Consider the following 22647-nt stretch of genomic DNA (forward strand, 5'->3'; position numbering starts at 1 on the left):
TCCAGCACAGCTGGGATCATGTAAATAGCTGAGGATGTGTCTTTGGAAAAAAAGGGAAATAAGCCAAGCAAAATGAATAATAATAAAAAGAATGATTATACTTACAGAGTTTCAGATTTTATTTTCATAATTATATTCCTATAGAAGCAATAATCTGCATTTCCATATCACATTTAATATTATTCATTAGAGCTGGAAAAAAGAGGAATAAAGCACAGTTTCCATACACAAATACCACACTCTGCATATGTACAAATAAATTCGATATATTAACTAGACTTTGTAGACTGATTCACTTACAACACAACAGAACACTGACGGTTGGATCCTGAGCACGCTCATGCAGACAGACACCCACTTTGGTAAAGAGATGACACGAGCTCTGGAGACACCTCTTCCTGCTGTGAACACCAGTTCCCCACTTCTGAGTGTCCCCTCAGGATAAAGGCTTCTGAGGGGAAAATGAGATGCTCCTCACTAGACATCACGCAGAACAGCCGTGATGTCAGAAAACAGCCACATGCCCCGCACACGAGTTCTGACGTGAAGGCCGGGAAGGGGCTGGTGTGGAGGACGCCCCAGCTCAAGCCTCCTGAGCTGTGAGGCCCAGTCCCACGGCTGCTACAGAACCCTTCGACTCATCCTCATTTTTGTTTAATATGTAAGAAAAGAGAAGTAAAAGCTTTTTTCCAAAGCTGTAATGGATAATATGGTCTACAGGAAATGGTCTAAAATACCTTTTGAGTATCGCCAAATCTGTTGATAGGGATTGTTAAGCAGCTCAAATGCACATCAGCGTAAGACTCCTGAAGTGTGACTGGATCTGGAGGGCACAGCAGGAGGACGGGGCCTCAGAACTATCAACACATCATTAACCACAAGCGCCTGAACATGGCTTTACTGAGACCACCACTCAGTGTCTCCAAACAGTGACTGGAAGTGCGCTGCAGCCCGCAGAGCCACGCAGGCAACAGGGGGACTGGAGAGATTGCGTGGATTAGTGTTCTGCACCAGACCTCCGACAGAGTCCATCCCACTGCCCAATCACCCCGGCACACGGGCCCCGCAAGGACGTTCCCCAAACCCGCCACAGAGCCCAGCGTGGCTGCGACCACTCATGATGACCTGCCTCAGGGTCCCAGGGAGGCCAGCAGATCCGAGCCCGGGAAGCCAGGCTGGCAGTGTCTCCTGCAGAGTGCACTGCAGTATCTGGGCCTCTTTCCAATCAGGGGACAGGGAGACGGCTCCGAGCACAGGCAGAGGAACACCTTGAAAATGACCCATCAGGAAAGACCCAGGAAGCACTAGACAGCAGCAGCCCAGCCCTTGAAACTCAGCCCCCCCGTTTCAGCTACATGCAGGAGGTTTACAGACAGCACCTCCCGAGTCAAGCTGCTGTCCTGTCACAGCCCTGGACGACGCAGAGGGAAGCCACGTATGCACCCCAGCCTGATGGAAACCACCACACTGTGCGACCTCAGGACAAAGGTCCTCATTAGTCCCAGTTGGTCAACAACCTGGTGGGTTCAGAGACTGTCACTATGTGTTTCAGGTGGAAAAATACCCATATTCCAGAGACAACTGAGGACATTTCCAGAATCACTGTAATGTGCCACCCTTCAAAATGTTCAAACTTACACATGAGACTTTAGATGCATCTTGTATTGAGGTAAGTAACATCATAAGGCTCAAAACAGCTTCCTGTCCCAATCTCGCCTCTGAAGATTGAACAATTTAAATGTCTCTGATTATCATGGGAGATAAATTTCCTTCTGAAGGCAGAACAAATGTTTAAAATACTATTTTGTTTAACCAGGAAACATCACTTTTAACAGCAACTATTAAATAAAATGCAAAAAACCCTTCTCTAACAATAAATTACAAGAGCCCAAGAGAAAAGGCTATCTAAGACTATCTATGCCTATTATCTTTGTTTAGAACAGATCTGTCTAGAATTTGGTTTGCCTATTTTAAAGTCAACTGTCCTAAAATGTGACAGTACATTTCTCTGTTAATGCCTGCTGGTGTCTGAGAAGAGCTCTTATCATGGAAAGAAAAAAATGCTTCACAGGCAGTGGGCAGGACGGGTGGTCCAGGAAACGGGAGCTAAGACTTTGTCTTTACCAGCATCAGAGCCAGGATGGCGTGAGGTCTGGCCGCCCCCCGGGCCGTGAGGCGACGTCCAGGCCGTGCGGGGTCTGTGAGGGGACGAGCGCCTAGCAGAGCCCCCCTGCATACTCGTCCTCCTCGTCCTCAGCAGCGGGGGCGGCGTGGCCTTCGGGCGTGGCCTGTGGGGGGGCCGCCACCTTCTTCTTGACTCCCCCTCCTGGGACAAGCAGGCTCAGGCCCAGCTTCGCGTACTGTCAATGACAAAGCACTGCTCAGACTGGACACTCAGGCCTGACCCGCGACGCCTCCCCGGAGTCACCTGTGAGATGAGCCTGCTCTCTGCCCCCTAAAACCCCGGATACCACTCAGACGGAAAGACCACCACAAAACCCAGCGCTGCTCAACCATCAGGGCTTGTGACCAGGGCGGGGCAGGGGCACGACGAGGAAAACCTCAATTCTACGGCACACTTAGGAATCAGATAACTGGACACACGAGCTGAGGGACACTTCTGGTCCTTACCAAATAACCATCTGCTGAGTCAGTGTTGAAAACACAAACTTACAAAAGCTGATGCCAGAATTTACCTAGAAAAACACTGGTTCCTCTAAGTACATCATTAAAAAAAAAAAAAAACTACCAAGGTCTTACACTGATCTAATACCATCACAAGACTAAACCCGCCAGACCAAATCCAATGAGCAGGCGCTCATGAATCTACTGAACAGGGAAACTGGGAAGAAGAGAAGCCTGGGTCACAGCTGGCGTCCCACTGTGGGGGGATGGGCCCCTCACCCGACTCATCCACTTCTCACCACAGGCATCAAGACGGGGACCAGCTGCCCCACGTTTACAGAGGATTTAACTGAGCTTCAGACCGTCAGCCACCACCCTGCACCACACAGCGGGTGCTCTCAGAAGTGGGATTCCAACAGGCCTGCCGACCCACAAAGGCCACGCACCATGGGCCCTGAGACCGTGAGCCTGAGAGAAACTCACTCAACCCAGCACCCTGGAGGGAGGCCAGCAGACAGAGGAGCGGGCGTCGCCCACGGCAAACCCCCGGGCAGCCGGCCAGCCAGGCAACGCACACCCGTCGTGAGCCTCCTCTCTGAGCAGCAGCTCCAGGCAAACAGCAGAGGGAGAAATCTTACGAGCCCACAGGAGAGGGAAGGAGGGCCGAGAGGAAGCACTCACGTCGTTGTCCATGTACTTGAAAAGGGGCGAGTTGCAGACCTCGGCCACCTGGTCCTGGTCCTGCTGGTCGTAGCCCTCGAGCAGCTGCTCCAGGGCGGTGCAGTCCTCACTGCCATTGAAGCCAGGGATGCTGTGGGGAGCACACGGCACGTCTGCACCCGGCCCCCGGCGCACCCACCCGCACCGGACGGCCAACAGCAGAGAACCCCGGGCCCCGGAGCCAGGGTGCCCAGCCTCAGGCTGCTCGGTTTAAACGTCGCCAAGTAGAAAACTCCTTATAGCCTGACCTTCCTGTAACATACAACCCGAAGACTTTTCTTTCTCTTGTTATTTTTCTCTTAGACAGCAAATATCACAAAATCACTCAAGTCACTCACTTCCACGGAAGCCCCCAGGAGAAAAACACAGGAAAGAACACAACTCATAAAAATCCTGCTGCAGAAGCTGAAATGCTAGCCATGCACTCATATTGCTCTGAACTTTATTAAAAACAAAAAAACAGAAAACAACCCTGTTCCACAGCCAGGACTGCCTATCTAGGCAGTAAGCTGGGGCGGAGAAGCAGCCGTGCACTGGCGGGTCTTACCTGTAGCTCTCCCGGACGCAGCGCTCTGCGGCCACATAGTCGTTTCTGTGCAGATGCACTAAGACTTGGGCAATTGTTTTCTGAAACAAAAGAGGTGATTAGGCCAAGATCATATCCCTGCAGAAGTCAATTTCCTGACACCTGGAATTTGACTCAGTTTGCACCTGGAGAGACTCGTGAATTCTGCAGCCACCTCCACAGGACACTGCGGGGAGAACACCCCAGAACAGCACACCTCAAACTCCAATGCGCACACCCCATCCGGGGGCCTTGCTGGAGACGGTGGAGCTGGTGGCGGGGAAGCCTGAGAGTCCACTGCTCCTCACTGGCTCCCAGGTGGTCGTGGTCCCGCCAGTCTGACGGCCACACTTGGAGAAACAAAGCCCCAGAACACAGCCACTCCACAATTTACAGAAAATTTCTTCTAAATGCCTACAGAGGTTTCAACTTGAAAAGGGAACAAGAAGCAGGGGGCATAACTCTGCAATTCTACTTTGGAATTCTTCAAGAGACACGAAGAAAAGATAAATGAATGGAAACTTCATGTAACAGAAATAGACACTATTTATAAGCCAACAAAAGGACTGAGACCACAGACACAACTGATAAGATCTTATCGGCGAAACAGCTCTTCACAAAGTATTTTTCAATCTTTTTTTTTTTTTTTTTTTTTTTTTTGCGTTACGCGGGCCTCTCACTGTTGTGGCCTCCCCCGTTGCGGAGCACAGGCTCCGGACGCGCAGCCTCAGCGGCCGTGGCTCACGGGCCCAGCCGCTCCGCGGCACGTGGGATCCTCCCAAACCGGGGCACGAACCCGTGTCCCCTGCATCGGCAGGCGGACTCTCAACCACTGCGCCACCAGGGAAGCCCCTTCAATCTTTTTTATATCTATTTTTTCAGATTACTTTTATTGATCTTTTGTCATCTCCGTTTTCAGATTAAGCCCATCCGGTATTTTATTTCAGACACTGCTTTTTCAGTTCCAAAATTCTCATTTAGTTCATTTACAGTTTCTATTAAAAAAATAAAAATCAGTCCTTTTGTCCATTATTTCACCCATGTTCACCTCTGCCACACGGAGCAGCTGTCACAGCTGCTTCCTGGTCCTGACCTGGTGACTCCAACATCTGGGTCACCTCTGTGGTCCTTCCTCCTGACAACGGTCACACTTTACTGACTCGTTCTATGTTGAGTCACTTGGGACTGTCCCCTGGACACTGCAGGACCCTCCCACGATCTCGGGCTCAGGTTGCATGTTCTGTCTGCATTCTGGGCAGTGGCTCTAGTCTTAGTTCAGCCACCTGCTCCGCTGCTCTGGGTGTGCCCTGCACACGCAGCTGGAGTGCCCCCCACACACTCACAGCCACACACACACGTGCACACATGCGTACTGGGTTGGGGCGGGGAGGGCCCACTTCCAGCCCTCCTCTCTGGGCTCTTCTCCTGGCTCTCTGAGCCCATCTTCCCAGCTCCTCCGGCTGGGCAGACGGTGTTTCATCCGCCTGCACCACCGTCCCACCTGCAACTCCACGACTAGGGCTCAGCTGCAGAGGAGCCGAGGGAGAAGGAGCAGGAGACGTGGGCCTCTCCTCTCAGCCCCTCTGGTTGGAAAGATGGGGCGGGGGGCCCTTGGGGAGGAAAGCCGCCCTGTGCTCCCTGCCCTCCAGCCCTCTTGGCTGCTCACTTTTCAGGGTCCGAGGGGCACAGCCTTCTGTTTTGCCCAGCAGTGTTAGCTGGGATCAGGAGAGAGGTGATAGTGGGCTTACTCCATCTTGGCCAAAAATAGAGACCCATAAGGTATTATTTTAAAAATAAACAAACATTCAGGGAACCCGGTCTTAGGTACAGTTACACCAATATGAAAAATGATCTAAGGAAAAGCCAAATATAAGCACTTTCAAAGCATACCTTATAACAAGTTGGATAATTCTCAATTTCCTTATAAATATTTTTTTCTTTCTGAATAGAGAGTGCCGCCTCATCAAACCTAAAGACAAAACAAGAAATGCAGAACAAGGCAGGTCTAAGTGATCCACAGCAGAGGTCCTATAATGTACTTGACGTTACAGGTTTTACAGAAATAAAGATCACATCAGGCACTGTAACAACTGCTCCATAACCCGTGTTTCCGTAAGCTCTGCTCACCCGGCTTGCCTTCTAAATGTCAGACTCGCCCTTCTAGACACCAGGCAGACAGAGTGAAAGAACTCAAGGACAGGCCGCTTCATATGCGGAGTTTTAGGTCTGGTAAGGACCATCCATTAATGAGCACCCATCAAGTCCAACAAACAGCTTTGTGAGCGTCTGTGAGAAGTGCCGGAGCCCAGCCCTGACTGAATCACCGTGGATCCCTTTCCCTCACTGAAAGGCCGTGCAGATGCCCCAAGAGCACTGGCTCCCTGGAACCAGGACCCCCACCGGGCCCTCACACGCCCACCGCGGCCTTCACGAGCCCCGACAGCTCCTGGGGCCAGAACGCGCAGCAGGGGAGAGCAGACAGGGAGAGGCGGGCAAAAGTCCTTCTCGCCACTTTGACCCTCAACAGTCTTCTTCCATCTACTCTCACATATTTTCCTTTGCAGAATTTTATTAATAAGGGAGATTGTTTACTAAGCTTAAATTGAAGTAAAACACAAAAGGAAAATCCATAGGATTCTAGGTTTCTGGGGTCCGGCTATTTGTGCCATAGGTCCTAAGTGTGAAGGAGAAAAAATTAGTACCCTGTCTAATGACGCTATTTGGCTGTCAAGAACCTGTCAACTTTCCTGGGTGAGCACCTAGGGCATCTTGTCACTTAGCTCATACAGATACTTGTCCTTGAGAGGCATCACCACCCATCCAGACAACAGAACAAGACAACTGCTCCCTCCTAAGTTGCTGAGTCAGGTCTTAGCCAACAAGACCACAACGCACGATACATTTTGGGATGACACTTTAGAGAAGCGGCAGATCTTTCAATATTTAATCCAACATGCTGCTGTCTTGTAGCCTGGTGTGCCCATGGTTACACCAAAAAGATTAACAAGCCTGTCCCTGTGGCCAGAAGGGCACAGGGACACAGGAGCACAGCTCTATGGCACGTACCTGCGCCCTCGCACCAGCAGCCTGGAGGCCTTTCCTAGCAATTCAACTGCCTGTCGTAAGCGTTCTTCATTCTGCAGGAATCCAAGAGAAGAGAGTGTTGGCTGCTTTAATGTAGGAATCTTTTTCTTCTCCTAACAATTTCTGATAAAAAAGTAATGGCACTGGGGACTTCCCTGGTGGTCCAGTGGTAAAGAATCCGCCTTACAATGCAGGGGACGTGGGTTCGAACCCTGGTCAGGGAACTAAGATCCCACAAGCTGTGGAGCAACTAAGCCCACAGGCCACAACCACAGAGCCCACGCGCCCTGGAGACTGCATGCCACAATGAGAGAGAGAAAGCCCACATGCCACAACGAAGAGCCCGCGTTGCCACGAAAGATCCCGCACACAACTAAGACCCGATGCAGCCAAAAATAAGTAATAAATAAATCTTAAAAAAAAAAAAAAAAAAGGTAATAGCACTGGATCGGGGGGTGGGGTGGGGGTGGGAATTCCTCCAAAGCTGCTAAGCCATCTCCCCACTAACAGAAGAAAACAAGAGTTCAGCTGTGAGCACAGAAAAGTTTTCAAAGTAGCCACTGCATTTCTCTGTTTTCCTATATATCATGAACATAACATTCTATATACTCAAAGGAAAAAAAAATTCAAACTTACTTCAAACACATTAGCTGTCTGCTGATATAACTGCACAGCCTTTTCTGGATCCACGTTTTCTATAAGCCTAAATAAGACAAGAAAATCTGACTTACATGAGAAATAGAAAACTTGTTTTTTGAAGGACTTTATTAAAACAAAGACTTCCACTCAGAGACCTGTGTCCACACACTCACTTTCCGGCCCGCTCCAAGGCCATGGCTGCTGTGTCCGGGGTGCCGTTCTCCAGGTACATCATGCTGGCTTTCTCAATCAGCTGAACAGCCTCCGGGAGTTTTTGCATCTCCTTTAGGCAAACGATACGGCATGGACCAGTAAGTGCATCAACTTAAATACAGAGTTAACAATCTGAAATTCAAGAAAGCAAAGGACCCAAAACATAATACGATAATAAACATATTGAAAATGAAATGCGTTCACATGGTCACTCTCTCCATCAAGCTTCAGTTAGCTAAACCAAAAACACATCAGTTGATTTCTGCGGAGTTCATCCCTTCACAGAGTTTCAGGGAAACTACACACATAGTAGAAACCGAAACACTTGCTCTTCACGGTTTTCTAACCATTCACAATTCCTGGAATACTTATGAGCTCCTACTACATACAAGGCCTGTGCCAAAGGCTGCAAACTGGCAGCCCAAGGGCTGTGTGTCATTTCCGAGGATGGCTTGCTTCAACCCTCCATATCTTCAAATCAGATACTTCCACAGGAGGTCTGTTCTGTGGCTTTGTATTTTAAACATGTCATAGGCTACAGCATCCACAGGCTTGCGCCCCACATGGCCCTGGCGAGCCTCCTCCTGGGGCGTGTTTCTCCCCACTCCCTGCACGCCCAGGCCAGCCTCCTCCATCTCAGTAAGCCCTGCGTTCACCTGCGCTTGCAGCCCTCTTACTCTAAGTGCCATCAACAGAGTGACCCCACGTATCTCATTAGTAAACTCCAAGTCTCAGCATCACGTGCTCCTATGTCTAATATCTCCCATTCAAAACTTTCTTTAAAAACTGAAGAAAAATCATGTAAAAGCTAGATGTAAAGATTACAGGTATTATCTATTTAGGGCTGGTATACTGTATCTCCTTGCTGACCTCACACAGGTTGTTTTCAAATCTGTCCTTCACTAAGTTGACAAATTCTTTAGGATACAAAACTTGCTGGTCTTGTTCTTATGGGGACTTCAAACTATAACTCATTTACGGAGCAGCTGTGACAGAACGGTACTGACCTTCAGCATCATGCCGGCTTGTTCATAAGCTCTGCAGAGAGAATATAAGTTCTCGGATGAGATCTTGATGAGATGCGGGAAGAGAAACTTTCTACCACAGACATGAGAAGCTCCATCAATTAAAACTGGCTCAGACAACACACACTTACTTTAGGCTCTCATTACAACACAACATAATTTTTCTTCCTTTTATTTACGTGGGCAATAATGCCTTGCAAACAACAGACATCTGAGGTAAAGGGGTTTCACTTTGCAGATGCAAAGTTAAGTAAAGGTTAAATGACTTTCTATTGTACTTAACAAACCTAAATCCAAGTTTTGAAACAAGTAAGTGTTTTTCTCCACAAAAGCAAAAGAAAACTTCCTGCTTCTCTCCACAGGCACTATTAACTATTAAGAAAGAGAGAAAAAAAGAGATTCTAACTTGTTTTTTCATAGGTTATTGAACAAAATGGTGCTAAAAATATGACGGTGATTTAACTTAAACACTGAATTATCTTAGGAGTGACTTCATTTTTAAGTTTCAGGTGAAGACTGAAACAAATGGAAATGACTATTTTATTTAAATCAATACAAATTAATTCACTATTTCTGAATTTATAACTTAGGAAAAATTTACTGACCTAAGAAAAAGCAACATTTAAAACATAATAATCTACAAATACATGAACACACGGAGAATTTTTACTTACTTGGCAGCATGAAAAAGACTGAATAGATGTAACGAAGTCAAAATTAAGGAAAAAAAAAGTAAATGAATAGTTTCTAAAGATCTACTATTTAAAAAACAAGGTTAACTAAATCACTGCCCCCGTTTGTTCGAAAAGATGAACCCTACAAATCAGGAAAAGAAGAAAAATTTATCGCCTGTAGCTGTCTCCTAAAAACTACATAATTCACAAAAACACTGACAAAACACCACATCGATTTTTAAGCTACTTCCATTATGCATTAACTGGAAGTTTTACTAAAATGCAAGGTTATTATATCCATAATCTGCAAGTGAGGTAAAATAAACATTTTTTACTTGATAAGATTATAAAATACCTCAGGAAAATTTGTTTTAAACTACTTAAAAATTTTATTTCAAATACCAGAGGAAGACTTCATTTTAAAAATATTTATAGAGCAGTTAACACGTCTCTAATACCCGTGCCACTTCTTCATTTATCAGCACCTGTCTCTGTATCTCCCTCACTTCATCCCAAGTAAAACCATCATCAAGCAAATCCAGAAACAACAGAAATAAACTCTCAAACGCAGCTCTGCAAAACAGTGTGGACCTTATGATCAAGTCTCTATAAATGCACTTTCAGAGTTTAGACACGCAGTATTTTTCTAAGTGGCTTCTAATTTAATAGCACTGTACTCCACATGCAGCAAAGTTATAACAATCTCTAAAGGCTGAAAAGATACGCCCTGTTATTCTCATGGGCGACAGCTTCTCTCAGGCAGGCGTCTTTTGCTTGTTCAAACTGTTTGGCATTTTTAAAAGCAACAGCTGAAAGAGAGAAAAAAAATATAGACTGTCTATTTCCATCATTTAAAGAAACCTTAAATGAATCCTTACCAAAATGTGCAGGACATGTGAAGTATCAGAAAATAAACTTAACACTTATTTTAATCAAATACTTAGGAAATTTCATAAAACTATAAATACTACTTTCTTCTAAGCCATTTTCTTACAACTTTTTTGATTATCAATAACTTACAAGTATTTTCAAAAGTTTTTTTTTCTTAATTGTACACTATTGGCAATAAATCAGTGCTCCTTCCACTCAAGCCCAAGTCTTTCTAACGCCACCATCTTAAGCTTTGGGAAACTAATAAGACGGCATCAGTCAAACCAACACACCCAAACTACAGGCACTGTCACTAGAACAGCACCTTACCTCACCAGTTTCACATTTAGAAATAGCGCTTTAGTTATGGCTTATTCTATCTTTTAAATTATTCTGAAACTGAAGTCCAATAAACACAATCAATATTTTTATAATAAAACTTCCTTTCTGACACAATCTTTAAATATGATCTTACAGACTTTGGAAAACTTACAAAGTGTTGCTTACAAATAAATGAAAAGGAGACTGCTTTAAGAAAACATTGTTTGTTAAAAACACACTCTTAAAATTATATTTAACAAAATGTAGAAAATAAACAAATGCCAAACTATTTTCATCCCTGCATTTCTACATTTTGCTCTTTGAAAAATTTACTGATGAAATGTATCTTGCATAACCCCGTAAAGAAAATAAACAAAAGATGTTTTAATGGGAAAATCTGACTTGAAATATTCATTTCTGAAAGCAGCTCATGGTCACAGATACATACATAACAACTCTGTGTTAAATTTCCCTCATGGAGGATACTTGCAAAATGTTGTGCCCTCCAGTTACAAAAGTGTTCTTGTACAAGGTGTCCATAAAATCCATGTAAAATTTGAACTTCTAATGATTTTCCTTCTAAATATGAGGTATAGTAATTTCCATAATGCAACAGAGAATTTACTCAGGACTTAAATAAAAGCGCTAAAGATTAATTTGTTGTCATTTCTTTTATTATCTAGAAAATACATCCTACATTATGCTGATTAGTTTCAATTTATCTGACTTCTTTCTTCTTGGTGACATACTAAAACTAAAGTTTGCCAAAAGCACATTTCCTAGGTGATTTCTATGCAAGGCTAACAAATGTGATCAGGGCTACTGCTGAAACACACAGTAAAATGTGTCCAGGGTATTTCAAAATCGTATTATGCTTTATATCCAAAATAATCACGGAGATGCTGAAAACTATCATTCCATAACTTAAGATGCTAAATTTTTAATCAATTCCCTTTCTGTTGCAAATTTCAGGTTGTTTTTATCTCATATGCAGATAAAGGCAATAAAACATGCATATGAGCTTAACTCTTCATGAACACGTATCAGTGCATCTCCACGGGAGGGTCATCAAGAGCAAGAGCCAAACGCGCGCGGTGTGCAGAACTGTGCAAGATAAGCCTAAGGTTTTAAAAAGCCAACGAGAAAAATCTTTATTCAGTAATAGGTAGTAAAAAATATAACCAAACTCCCAGAAGTAGTATGAACTGACTGAAGTTCAAGAACATATAAACGATGCTCAAAGCCTGCAGGGGCACCCGCCGTGCCACCTGCACTCGTGGGAGTGGGAGAGGCGGCTGGGTCTACAGCTCAGAACTCAAGACATCTGAAAACAGGAAGTGGAAAAGCGCAGGGTTTAACAATGCAAATACTATATAGGAAGCATTAAGAGTGAGAACTATGCCGAGATGAAGTTACCAGCCTGCTTCAAGATTACACACTGCAGGGACAGGGCTACAGTCACACGTACCTGCTTTTCCATACTCAGAAGCGGCACTGTCATAATCTGGCTTCCATTTTAAAAAACCAGTTTTCAGGCTAAAATGAAAGAGAGACACATTTAACAGAAGTTACCAACCACACTCCTAAGTCAGAACCCTGCTTATAAGGATCTTGTAGGTCATTAAAAAGGGAGGGGGGGGACCATCAGGTACACAGTCCCCATCTCGCCCACCTCCATCCAAACTTACTGACAATTACAAACAACCTCACCACTTTCCCTCCCACTGTCATAGACATGGTTTCCCCCCTTTGAAATGTCTGTACAGTATCCAAGGGGAGTGGAGGTTCTCAAGGCCTGATCCCCAGATGAGCAGCATCACCCAGAAGTGCGCTAGAAATGTATGAAGGGCTGAGCCCCAGCCCAGCCCTGCTGAACCAGAACCCCGGGAGCGGCAGCAGCAGCAATCCAGGGTGTAACAAACCCTGAGACGCACTAAAGCTTGAGGTGGGCTGAAGCACAGCAATAAGCAGGTGGACTCGTGAGACTGCAGCTCAGGAGAGGCCGCAGGTTACCAGAGTCATCAGCACCTGTCACACCCGTGAAGACCCGCAGGGAGACTGGAGAGAGAGGCCAGAAAGACTACAGAGCCAAACACTCAGAGAGACACAGAGAATCAGCCAAAAAAAGACTGCAGTTAGCCACCAGTGAACAGGAAGGACAACCAGAGAAGATGACGGGGAAGCACGACAAACTGCTTTCCAGGATCCCAGGATCACACGGCATCTCAGACGCCGCACCAGAGGACAATCAACTGAGTCCTTATCTAATTTGCCCTTTCTGAAACACCTCTTTTTAAAATGTTATGATAATTTCACATTGTCAAACTTGGGTGTGCATAAGAACCGCTAAATAAACACCATCTTAAATTCTACATTTGAATTCAGTTAGTGAAAGCCTGCTTACATATAACAGTGTTACCTTCCAAAGAATCAGGGGAGCACCTGAACTGAGAGACAGGGAAGCCCCAGAGCCTGCAGAAGTACACCCTTCATTTTGTTCCTTTTAATTTTTTGCCAGTTAAATTTATTTAACATTTGTGTTTGTGTAATACTGTTATAAGATTCAAATTTGTAAATAATTCTCAAGCTTACCAAAAACATTATTGTTCGGAAAAATAAAATCCTTAAATTGCAACCTGTCTACTCTAATCCACCAATTGAGGAAGTACTGTAATAAAGCAAAATTCTAATCCACCACCTCTACCCCAAAGCCCTCACTATATTCTGTATCTTAACATAATTTTTAAAAATCCCACCAAAAACAAGATACAATCTCTCAATTGTCTTATGTGCTACATACACCTGGGAAAAGCTAAAGATTTTAAAATATAGTTGGGCCTGGAAGCCGCCCAACGCGCTGGGAAGCACCAGCATCCCGACTGCCGACTCGGAGTGCCGTGCCCGCGACAACGGCGGCGCCCCCACGGCCCGAGGCAAGACGACTTCCGACGTCCGACGGCAGCGCTTCCGGGGCGCGGCGGCCCCACCAAGCCCGGCCGGCCCCGTCCCGCCCCAGCACCCCCCACCCGGTGCTGACTCAGACCGGCCTCGGAGGAGCCCGATCCAGGCGCCTACCCAGGGCCGCGCTGGGCCTCTTACTCACTATTTCTCTGCTTTGGCCAGGTGCTCCAGCCCCTCGTTTATCTTCTGAGCCGCCATCTCCGCGGCGCGGCCCTGACGTGGAGGCCGATAGCCCGCCGAATGGGCGTGGGAACGCCGAGGAGGAGGCCGGTACTGCGCCGCAGCCGCGCTACCGGGGCCCGCAGGGCTCAAACCTAGTGCAGCGAAGCGGCCCAGGAGCCGCGCAGGCGCCGCGCAGACAGATGTTGCGCAGGCGCAGAGCGCCCGGGCTGGCCGCACGCGTGGCTCAGTGCGCAGGCGCGGTGGGTAGTGAAGGGGTTTCGCGATTCCATTCGCCAGTGGAACGCAGTTTGTTGAGTATCTGCTATGTGTCAGGCGCTGTTCTAACCACCGGCAGGTCGGCAGGGAGTGCGACAGACCGAATCCTAGCTCCGATAATTCGATAACTGTTCACCTTCAACAGAACTCCCGCCTTGTCCCGTCCTTCTGCCCCTATTCACCCGTCCCTCTTTACCCAGCGTGGGTTCCGTGCTCCATCACTTTAGCTTCTCACCTGCGTGTCCCCGAAACACCCCGGCTTCTCTGTGCCTCTTTTCTCCTTGTTTGGGGAAACCCCAGCTCTCCACCGACTCCGGAACTGCTCAGAGCAGGTGAAGGGGGCTGGAGGAAAACAAAGCAGCTGCTGACATGACTCGTTACTCGAATTAATGCTCACAAACATCCAGGAGGCCTCTGTGCTGCTGAGCGACTGTACATTTTCCCGGTCAGATAACGCGCCCACTCGCTGGGATGGCTGTCCACACCCATTTCCCTTCAGAACTCCAACACAATCTCCTTGCCTCCCCGCCTGACTGCCAACTCTTCCTGTTTAATAAAAAATAGCAATTAGAAGAGACCTTCCTTTCGGGCCCACCACCCTGTCTCCCAATGTACCTGCATCTTTTGCAGATGTGCTGCGGTTCCTCTGGTGTTGGGTGAAGTGGCCTCGGCCCTTCCCCGTCCATCCTCACGTCCTTTAGGCTCTTGGGCCGAGTCACACCCCGGCAGGAGGCCTCCCGTCGTCCTGTCCTCTGGCCACAGCAATCCTAGAGGAGCCAGTGGAAGCTGGGCCTCGGCTCCCGGGACCAAGTCCACTCCACTTCTGCCCATCTTATTGGTCAAAGCAAGTCGCAAGGCAAGTCCAGATTCAAGAGGTGGGGACACAGGAGCTGTGAAATGTGGTGGCCGTGACTGCCTGTCCACCGCCGCTCTGGGGTGACTGGGGAAGTACAGGAGGACCGTCGCTGATGTCTTTGTCCAGAAACAGAAAACCTTACATCTTTAAGTGAAATCACACTTAACTAACCACCCAGTGTGGTCAACCTGTAAAACCAGGTGAAAGGGTGCAGAGTTCTTCTAAGGGATTTACACTCAGAGTCTGTAGCCTCCTCCTTGTTGGCCCTTGTTCACACATTCCTTTATTGGGTATTTCCTGTAACTACTCTGAACGGGCTCTGTTCCTACACAACGCAGGACACAGTGGTGAGCATGGAACCAGATGTGCCTTCTGGTCCCCATCTCCTTATGGGACTCCCATGTCACCTGAAACGTCTAGTCAATGAATCTGTATGCTTTTCTGCTGTTAATTCGTCATTGTCTGTTTCATGTTCAGACCCAGCCAGGGATGCTAAGAGGGTCGAGGGTCGAGGAGAACGTTCTCCAGCCCTACAGGGTCTCATGAGCTGCTTTGGGGGAAAAGGGAGAAATCAGAGTGACCTTCCTGCACTGGCTGTTTCTCAAACTCCTTCAGCTTAATACCTTCAGTATGCCAACTTCCATATTTTGGGGTAGTGTGTTCTGAACCCCATCAGGACATAATGCCTGCCCTCGTGGAATGTGTGATCTATGAGCAGACAGAAATATTAAACCTAGTTTTATTTGAGCATCAACACAGAATGAAAAAGAAATAAAAGCCATGATAGCCCCCTGGTGTTTGAGGGTTCTGGGTTCTCAGAGACCCTCGACCAGGGACTGAGTGAGCCCTACTAACACACAGTCACAGGAAAGGGGGCAGGAGGAGGGAGACGGGGACAGTAAAGGGTGACACAGTACCACACTTCCTTCTTTCCCTTCCCTTCCTGCAGTAAGATTCAGTGGGGGGAATTTACAATGGGGAGGAAAGACTGAAAAGTGTAGTTCTTCAAACCAGACCTGATGGCGTAACTCAAGCACTGGTGACATCACAGCAGCTGATACCAGAACCTAAGCCAAGGTTGTCTTTGTGCCTTCAACCCATCTCCTGCTTCCTCCCCTACTTCCCGGCCAGCCTCACCTGCTCTCCGGGGCCCCTCCAGACACTTACTGTCCCCTCCTCAGGCTGGCTGCTGCCCAAGTGACCCCATTCAGCCCATCCTTCCTTCTCATTCTAAAGATTCCTTCTTTGTCCTCAGTGAAAATTTACATCCCCACGTGCTCCATTGTTTTGGGACTGTGTAAAGGGATTCCCATCAGAGTCTGAACGAGGCTTAAAATAGAGCTTGCTACCCCAAATGGCTCTCCAGGGGTGGGCTGCCATCTGGGAGAGTTCTCAGGGTCCCCAGACTCCTTGCAGCCACAAACTTGCCCCACCCCAGTCTGGTCTGATGCCTGGAAGCAAGATTCCTGGACCCACCTCCCTCCGCTGATGTTCAGTGAAATGAAGGGTCTTTGTTGTCACTTAGGGAAAGAGTTTGGTTGATGAACTCTGGCTATTTCAGCCCACAGATCATAACTGGGGAAACACAGAAGCTCCTATATCAAGTTGTGTTTTGTTTAATTCCTAGTACCTTAGCAGTGTTATCGTTTACTGTTTTGTTTTTTCCAAGTATACTGCTACCTTATAGATGAGATACACTTCTGAGATTGGCCCAAGAGTTTAACCATGAGTCATAAAATCATTTCTCTAGGAAAATATATTCTGAGCTACAAAAAAACCCAACCTTGCGAGGAAACGTTTAGAACAAATCCTATTATAATTTGATGGGTCCGTCTCCTTGTAATAGGATTTTAGAAAATTATCCTTGGCTTTTTTGGGGAGAAGATGATAGATGCCATTATGATCTATATATATATATATTTGGTAAAGTCTTAGTGATAAAAAAATCATCTCTAGGTCTCTGTGAGATTGATGTAGAGAATGACTTCTCCAGAGAGGTGCAGTGTGTGCTCAGAAGTCTAAAGACTCACACATAACCTTTCGGAATGTGAACTCCCTGTACTCCCCAGACCTGCTTCTCCTCACCCACGCTGGTTGATAGCGACTCATCCTGCTTGCTGCCCAAACACGTGTGAGGACACCGAGGAGGCTCAGAGAAGCTAAGAAACTTGCCTGACGCCTCACAGCCAACTGGTGGGAGCCCAGAGCCATTTGACTCCAAAGTCTATACTTGAGCCACTGTAATGGACTGAAAAATCTTCTCTGTTTTGTAGTAAAGTAGACCCTTGAACAATGTGGTGGTTAGGCGTCCCAGCCCCCCCCAGGGAGTCAAAAATCCACATGAAACATTTGACTCCCCCAAAACTCAACCACTAATAACTCACTCTTGACTGGAGGCGTTACCAGTAACATAAACTGTTGATTAACACATATTTTGTATGTTGTATGTACTATAAATTCTATTCTTACAGTAAAGTGAGCTAGAGAAAAGAAAGTATTATTAAGAAAATCATAAGGAAGAGAAAATACACTTACAGTACTGTGCTGCATTTATTGATATCATAACTTTACATGGTCTGTTCACAAGATGAATCATCAGTACCGACATCAGAATTGTCTCGTGATACAAAACACTGTAGATGTTATATGTATTACCAACACTAGACGTCAAAGATTAAAAGATAATGTGAAAAGTAAATTCATATTTATTTACAGGTGTAATGATTCAGGCATTGATAACAAAGAAGCAGCAATATGGTTGCTTTATGGTCACCTAGTGTCATCCGTACGGTTGCTTCTTGGTAGCCCAGCCTATATACTCATGACTGAATCGATATATAAAAATTTTATGGCGCACAGTATTATGGCATATTCATAATACAGTATTGGACACATTGTTACACTTTTTAAAAAACATTTATCTGTTGATGATAGGCTGATAGGCAGTTTCTCCAATTACAAGAGAGAGGTCTACTGTACAGTAATGTAATTCTTTGAAAGTAAAGTTATGAAACAGTTAGAAAACGAACGTTATTGATTTTATATTACATATCACTCACCTTATGCTTATGTAAGGAGAGACCAGTATCTACATATATCTTATGCATTCGTGACATACCTTTTAATTTTTTTCGATATTTCTCAGCTTTGTGGTTCATCTGTGAGTTTTTCAAATTGTTGACAATCCCCCCAAACTTTCCAATATATTTACTAAAAAACCCGCATATAAGCGGACCCACACAGTTCAAACCAGTGTTGTTCACGGGTCAACTGTAGTTTAATAAACAACTCACACATTACCCCCGCTAAGGTGCATGGACCAATTATAGATTTCCAAATGTTTTTAAAGAAAAACATCACAGTGCACTTTACTACGTATGGTACTCATTTAATATTTCACTAATAATTTAAAAGTTGGGGTTGAGAGTTTATTAGGTGTGACCGAAGTGAGCTGCCAGGTGACTGTTCTTCCCACGTGTGGCGCTGGGGCTCCGGAGCCCGGGGCCGGTGGGCTCTGCGTCCTGCAGCTCCCCTTGAAAACGCCAGGGGACACCACCTGCATGTACTTTTATAGCCACCAGGCATCCAAACAAGAGTGGGGATGACTTTGGATTACAGTCAGGCTCGGTTTTGCTTTCATACTGTACTTTCCACATAAGAGCGATGCCCTTCACTATTTTGTTGGCAAGTTAAACAGTGCCGCCCAAGGGCTCCGAGTGCAGTAGAGCTGGAAAGGTCTGCAGCATTGATGTTCAACAGCACGTGTGTTTCACATGAACTTGAACCAACACAATCGTCTTGATGAGCATCACTTTTAAGAGGACAGAGATATATGTGTAGCTGATTCACTTTGTTATAAAGCAGAAACTAACACACCATTGTAAAGCAATTATACTCCAATAAAGATGTTAAAAAAAAAAAGACAGAGAAAAAGATGTAGAGCGTTGCTCGTTCTCTTTGAATGAAAGATAAAACCAGCCTACTGACTTGGCTTGGAGGAGTCCTACTCTGTATTTTGTTGTACTGCTTGGAGATGACCTACCTCCACCCTGCAAATGGTCTCTTTTTAGAACCATATCCCATAGATGTATTTGTAAAGAGAACTTTAGCCTCACATTGTAATAATTTAATTCTCTTGCAAGGAGAATATATTCACGTGGTTATATTTTGTGCAAACGACAATTAGGAAATTTGAAATAATACAACTTAAAATATTAAGAACGCTTGACTCTTTTCTATGACATTTAAAAAAATACCATGCATCTTCCAAACGAAAAATTCCTCCAGAAGTGCACAATTTGAAGCTGTCGGGAAGAAGCAGGTGTGACCTGGGTTTATCTTGTTCACTCTTTAGGCATTTACTCAGCAAATCTTTGTGGAGTGGGTTCTCCATGCCAGGCACTGCTCCAGGCTGTACCCCACCCCCGGGGATGAACGGGTGCGGTCAGGGAGTAGGAGACAGGCAGGAAACACGCTAAATAAACCAGTGTAGACAGGATGCTAGATGGATCTCTGCTTCGGGGAAAATAACAAGAGGAGCGGCTGGGACAGTGGGCAGTGAGGGTGGGTGCAGTTACCTCCCTAGCAGGTGACCGTAGGTGATTGTTGAGTGAAGACTTGCCCGAATGAAGGCCTGAGCCAGGGTCTGTCTGGCCCAGGAGCGCTGCTGATAAAGCGCGGCAGCATGTTGGTGGCGCCGGGGTGCCTGGCCCCTTTCAGGAGCGCAAGGAACCAATGAGCCAACACACCTTCCTGAGTCAAGATCTGTCTGGAATCAGGCAAAGTTTGAAGTATGCTTGAAAATCTTCAGGAAAACATCTCTCACTTAAATATAACTTCCTTCTGCTTGTGTGATTAGAAATGAATACATGTTAATAGAGAAGCTTAGAAAGTACTCATAGTCTATGTATGATAGGAAGTTTACTCAAATGTGAACATTTCAAGCCCACAATTGCACTGGGACTGCAACAGCTGTAAGACCCTTCTTCTCGAGATTCTCGGTAGCTGAGGAGATAGAATAACAGCACTATGGTAGGGCACATGCTAGAAAAAGAGAAAAGATCCAGAGAGGGACCGTGGCCATGTCAATCCCCCAAGCTCCCCCACCAGCTCCCCGGGCCTGCCTTTCCCCATCTGTCCGCTGGGCGGCGCTCCTGTCCTGCAGCTCCTCCTGGGAGGCCAGGAAGCAGGAAGGCCATGGATGAGTAAGGATTCAGTACTGTTAGAATGTGAAGAGTCCTCCCAGATTCAGAAAAAGGAAGAAAAACCCCCATCCTTCCCAGCCCCAATGAAATCAGAGATGAAAGAAGATGGTTTTAGCCTGGCAAATAAGAAAATAGACAAGTGCTTGAGTGGATAAGTTTTTTCTTTTAAATTTGTTTTTGCAAAGGGTTTTTCTTCCCTGAAAAACAAAATACTAAAACAGCAAGTTATGTTTTCATTTACAAATCCTTCTTAAGAGGAAATGTAATAATAACAAGGGGTTCCCATTGGATCCCAGCTTGTCTCATAATGTAAATACACGTCTCTCCTCTGGGGAAAGAAACCTACCCTAGGCCAGGTAGCTCTCATCTAAATTGGTGATTTTATTCATTTGTGTTTTTTCCTCTTCTTTTACCTTGAACAACCTCTCAAACAGAACAGAAATTCTAGATTCTATGGCTGAATATCAGACGGAAGGGGCCTCTTCAGCGAGGGATACACAGTATGAAGGATGGTGGTGAAATGATTTGCTGTGCTTGCTGCGCTTTATTCCAAATCCTGTGCAAAGCTAGTTTGCCCCTCACCAAGCCTCATCTTGAACCAAATGTTCACAGGATGAGAGATCAGGGCTGTCCTGGGACGAAGAGGCTTAGGGTTCATCATCCTTTCCGACCTCAGCTCTGTTTCTTATAAGACAGAAATCACTTGGGTTCTTGAGCCTCGGTTTCCTTTCTTATAAAATGGGGATAATAATGCTGCGGTGGATTGAAAGTGGTGGTCAAATCTCAGACGCCCGTCCCACTGAGAGGTGGGGTCTGTGTCCCCTGCCTTGCACCGGGGTGGGTCTGTGACTGTTTGAACAATAGAACTTGGAGGAAGCGATGCTCCAGGGCCCAGGCCTTCGGGCAAGGTGACTCCCACTTCCCGGCACTCTGGGCACCCTGACCAGTCTAAGCCCAAGCTCACAGTGAGAGGTCCACGTATGTGGAGGGAAGGATACCCAGCTCTTCCAGCATCAGAGGTCCCAGCCATCAGGAAGCGGACTCGGGGCCCCTGACTGTGCTCCATCCAAAGTCCAGTCCACACAGTCTCTGGATACATTCATGACATTTTGTTTTCAGCCCCAAGCTTCGGGACTGTTTACTAAGCAGCGGTAGATAAGCCCACCGAGTGCCTGTCCTGTGAGCCATTGTCGATTTCACAGGTGACTGTCCAAAGCACGTGGCTCGGAGCTCAGTACACAGCAGCCGTCATCATTCCTGTCGTTTCTAGGTTCTTTCCATGCACAGCTTTTCAGAAACGTGGGCCGAGAATCCTCTCCCAGCTCACAGAGGACGTGGAAGTCCCTCACAGCCGAACCACAGGGGCAGCCTCGGGCTTTGCGGCTGCAAATCCTCGGAAAACACTGAGGTTACCACGGCTTCAGCAGGTCCCCACTGGCAGAAGAAAATGTAGCAACTCCAGGGGTTGGGAACCCACCGCCTGGTCCAGGTCCCGAGTCTGCCCCTACCTGCTCTGCTGATAGCTCGGCAGATGCTTTGCCACCCCAGAGGGGAGGGGACGTCGGGAGGAGGGGGGATGAAGGCGGGGATGGCACCTTCATCCCAGCTCACAGAGGGCAAAGCAGAGGAACGCGGCCTGGAGGGGAAGGGAGGGGAGAGGTGGGTGTTTTGCTTGAGGACTTCACACTCCTCACAATCCACCTCTGGATCCTGACCTGGGAACCTCCAGAGCAGTTAAAGTCATCACGACGGGGACAAGTCACTTTAGAGGATGTGCTTTCCCCATGGTTCTTTGGAACTTCTTGGAAAAGGGAGGAATAGGTAAAAGCAAAAGTAAAAAAGCAAAAAGAGGGAGGAGAGGGACTTCCAGCCACGCCTCCCTCGATCCCCTGCAAAGCTGGGACCTGGCCCTTTTGTTCTTGTGCTCCAAAGGCCTCTGGTCCCCAGAGGTGCAGGCAGGGCCGCCACGAGCCCCGGGGGCCTCCTGCACCCCCACTCAGACACCAAGCGCCCAGCTCCTGCTCTGCCCACGCCCTTTTCTGGTTTCCATGCTTCCGGTTTCCCCTGTTTCCAGCTCCTCCCTCCGGGTCACAGCCCACAGCTCCGACATCCCCACAGGCCCGACCCTGCCCTCGGTGTTGACCTGCTTCCAGGCCCAGCTCCCCTCTGTCCACTACACCCCACCCCCCACCCCGCCGCTGGCCTCGTTGCCTCTTCAAGGACACTCCCTGGGTGGCCTCTTTTTGCCCGTGGTTGGCTTTCTGCCACCCACCAAGGATTGTCCTGGGGACCGAAGGACAAGTGAGCTGGCCATTCCATCCAGTGGGCTGTGCTGAGCGCCGACACGGTCAGATGGGACCATCGCGAGGACGGACCGTGTTTGTGGACGGTTCTAGGAAGAGTTTCTACATTAGCAATGATTTACTCTGCCCCCATTTCCAGGGGTTGGTGC

The 22647-nt window shown here is 47.0% G+C and overlaps 1 protein-coding gene across 1 annotated transcript; it reads right to left on the reverse strand.

Moving 5' to 3' along the window:
* Positions 1-81: 81 nt before the first annotated feature.
* On the reverse strand, positions 82-14001 carry NAPG (NSF attachment protein gamma). Its single transcript, XM_082640854.1, has 12 exons — positions 13840-14001; positions 12205-12272; positions 10270-10354; positions 9546-9563; positions 8854-8884; positions 7807-7916; positions 7631-7697; positions 6977-7047; positions 5801-5879; positions 3893-3972; positions 3307-3436; positions 82-2360 (listed from the first exon to the last, which is right to left on the reverse strand). The coding sequence occupies exons 1-12, from the start codon at positions 13893-13895 to the stop codon at positions 2217-2219; spliced, it is 939 nt and encodes a 312-aa protein (XP_082496980.1). The 5' UTR covers positions 13896-14001; the 3' UTR covers positions 82-2216.
* Between the last annotated feature and the right edge of the window lie 8646 nt (positions 14002-22647).

This window comes from Mesoplodon mirus (assembly GCF_964341445.2).
Source record: "Mesoplodon mirus genome assembly, chromosome: 13".
NCBI classification, from domain to species: Eukaryota; Metazoa; Chordata; class Mammalia; order Artiodactyla; family Ziphiidae; genus Mesoplodon; species Mesoplodon mirus.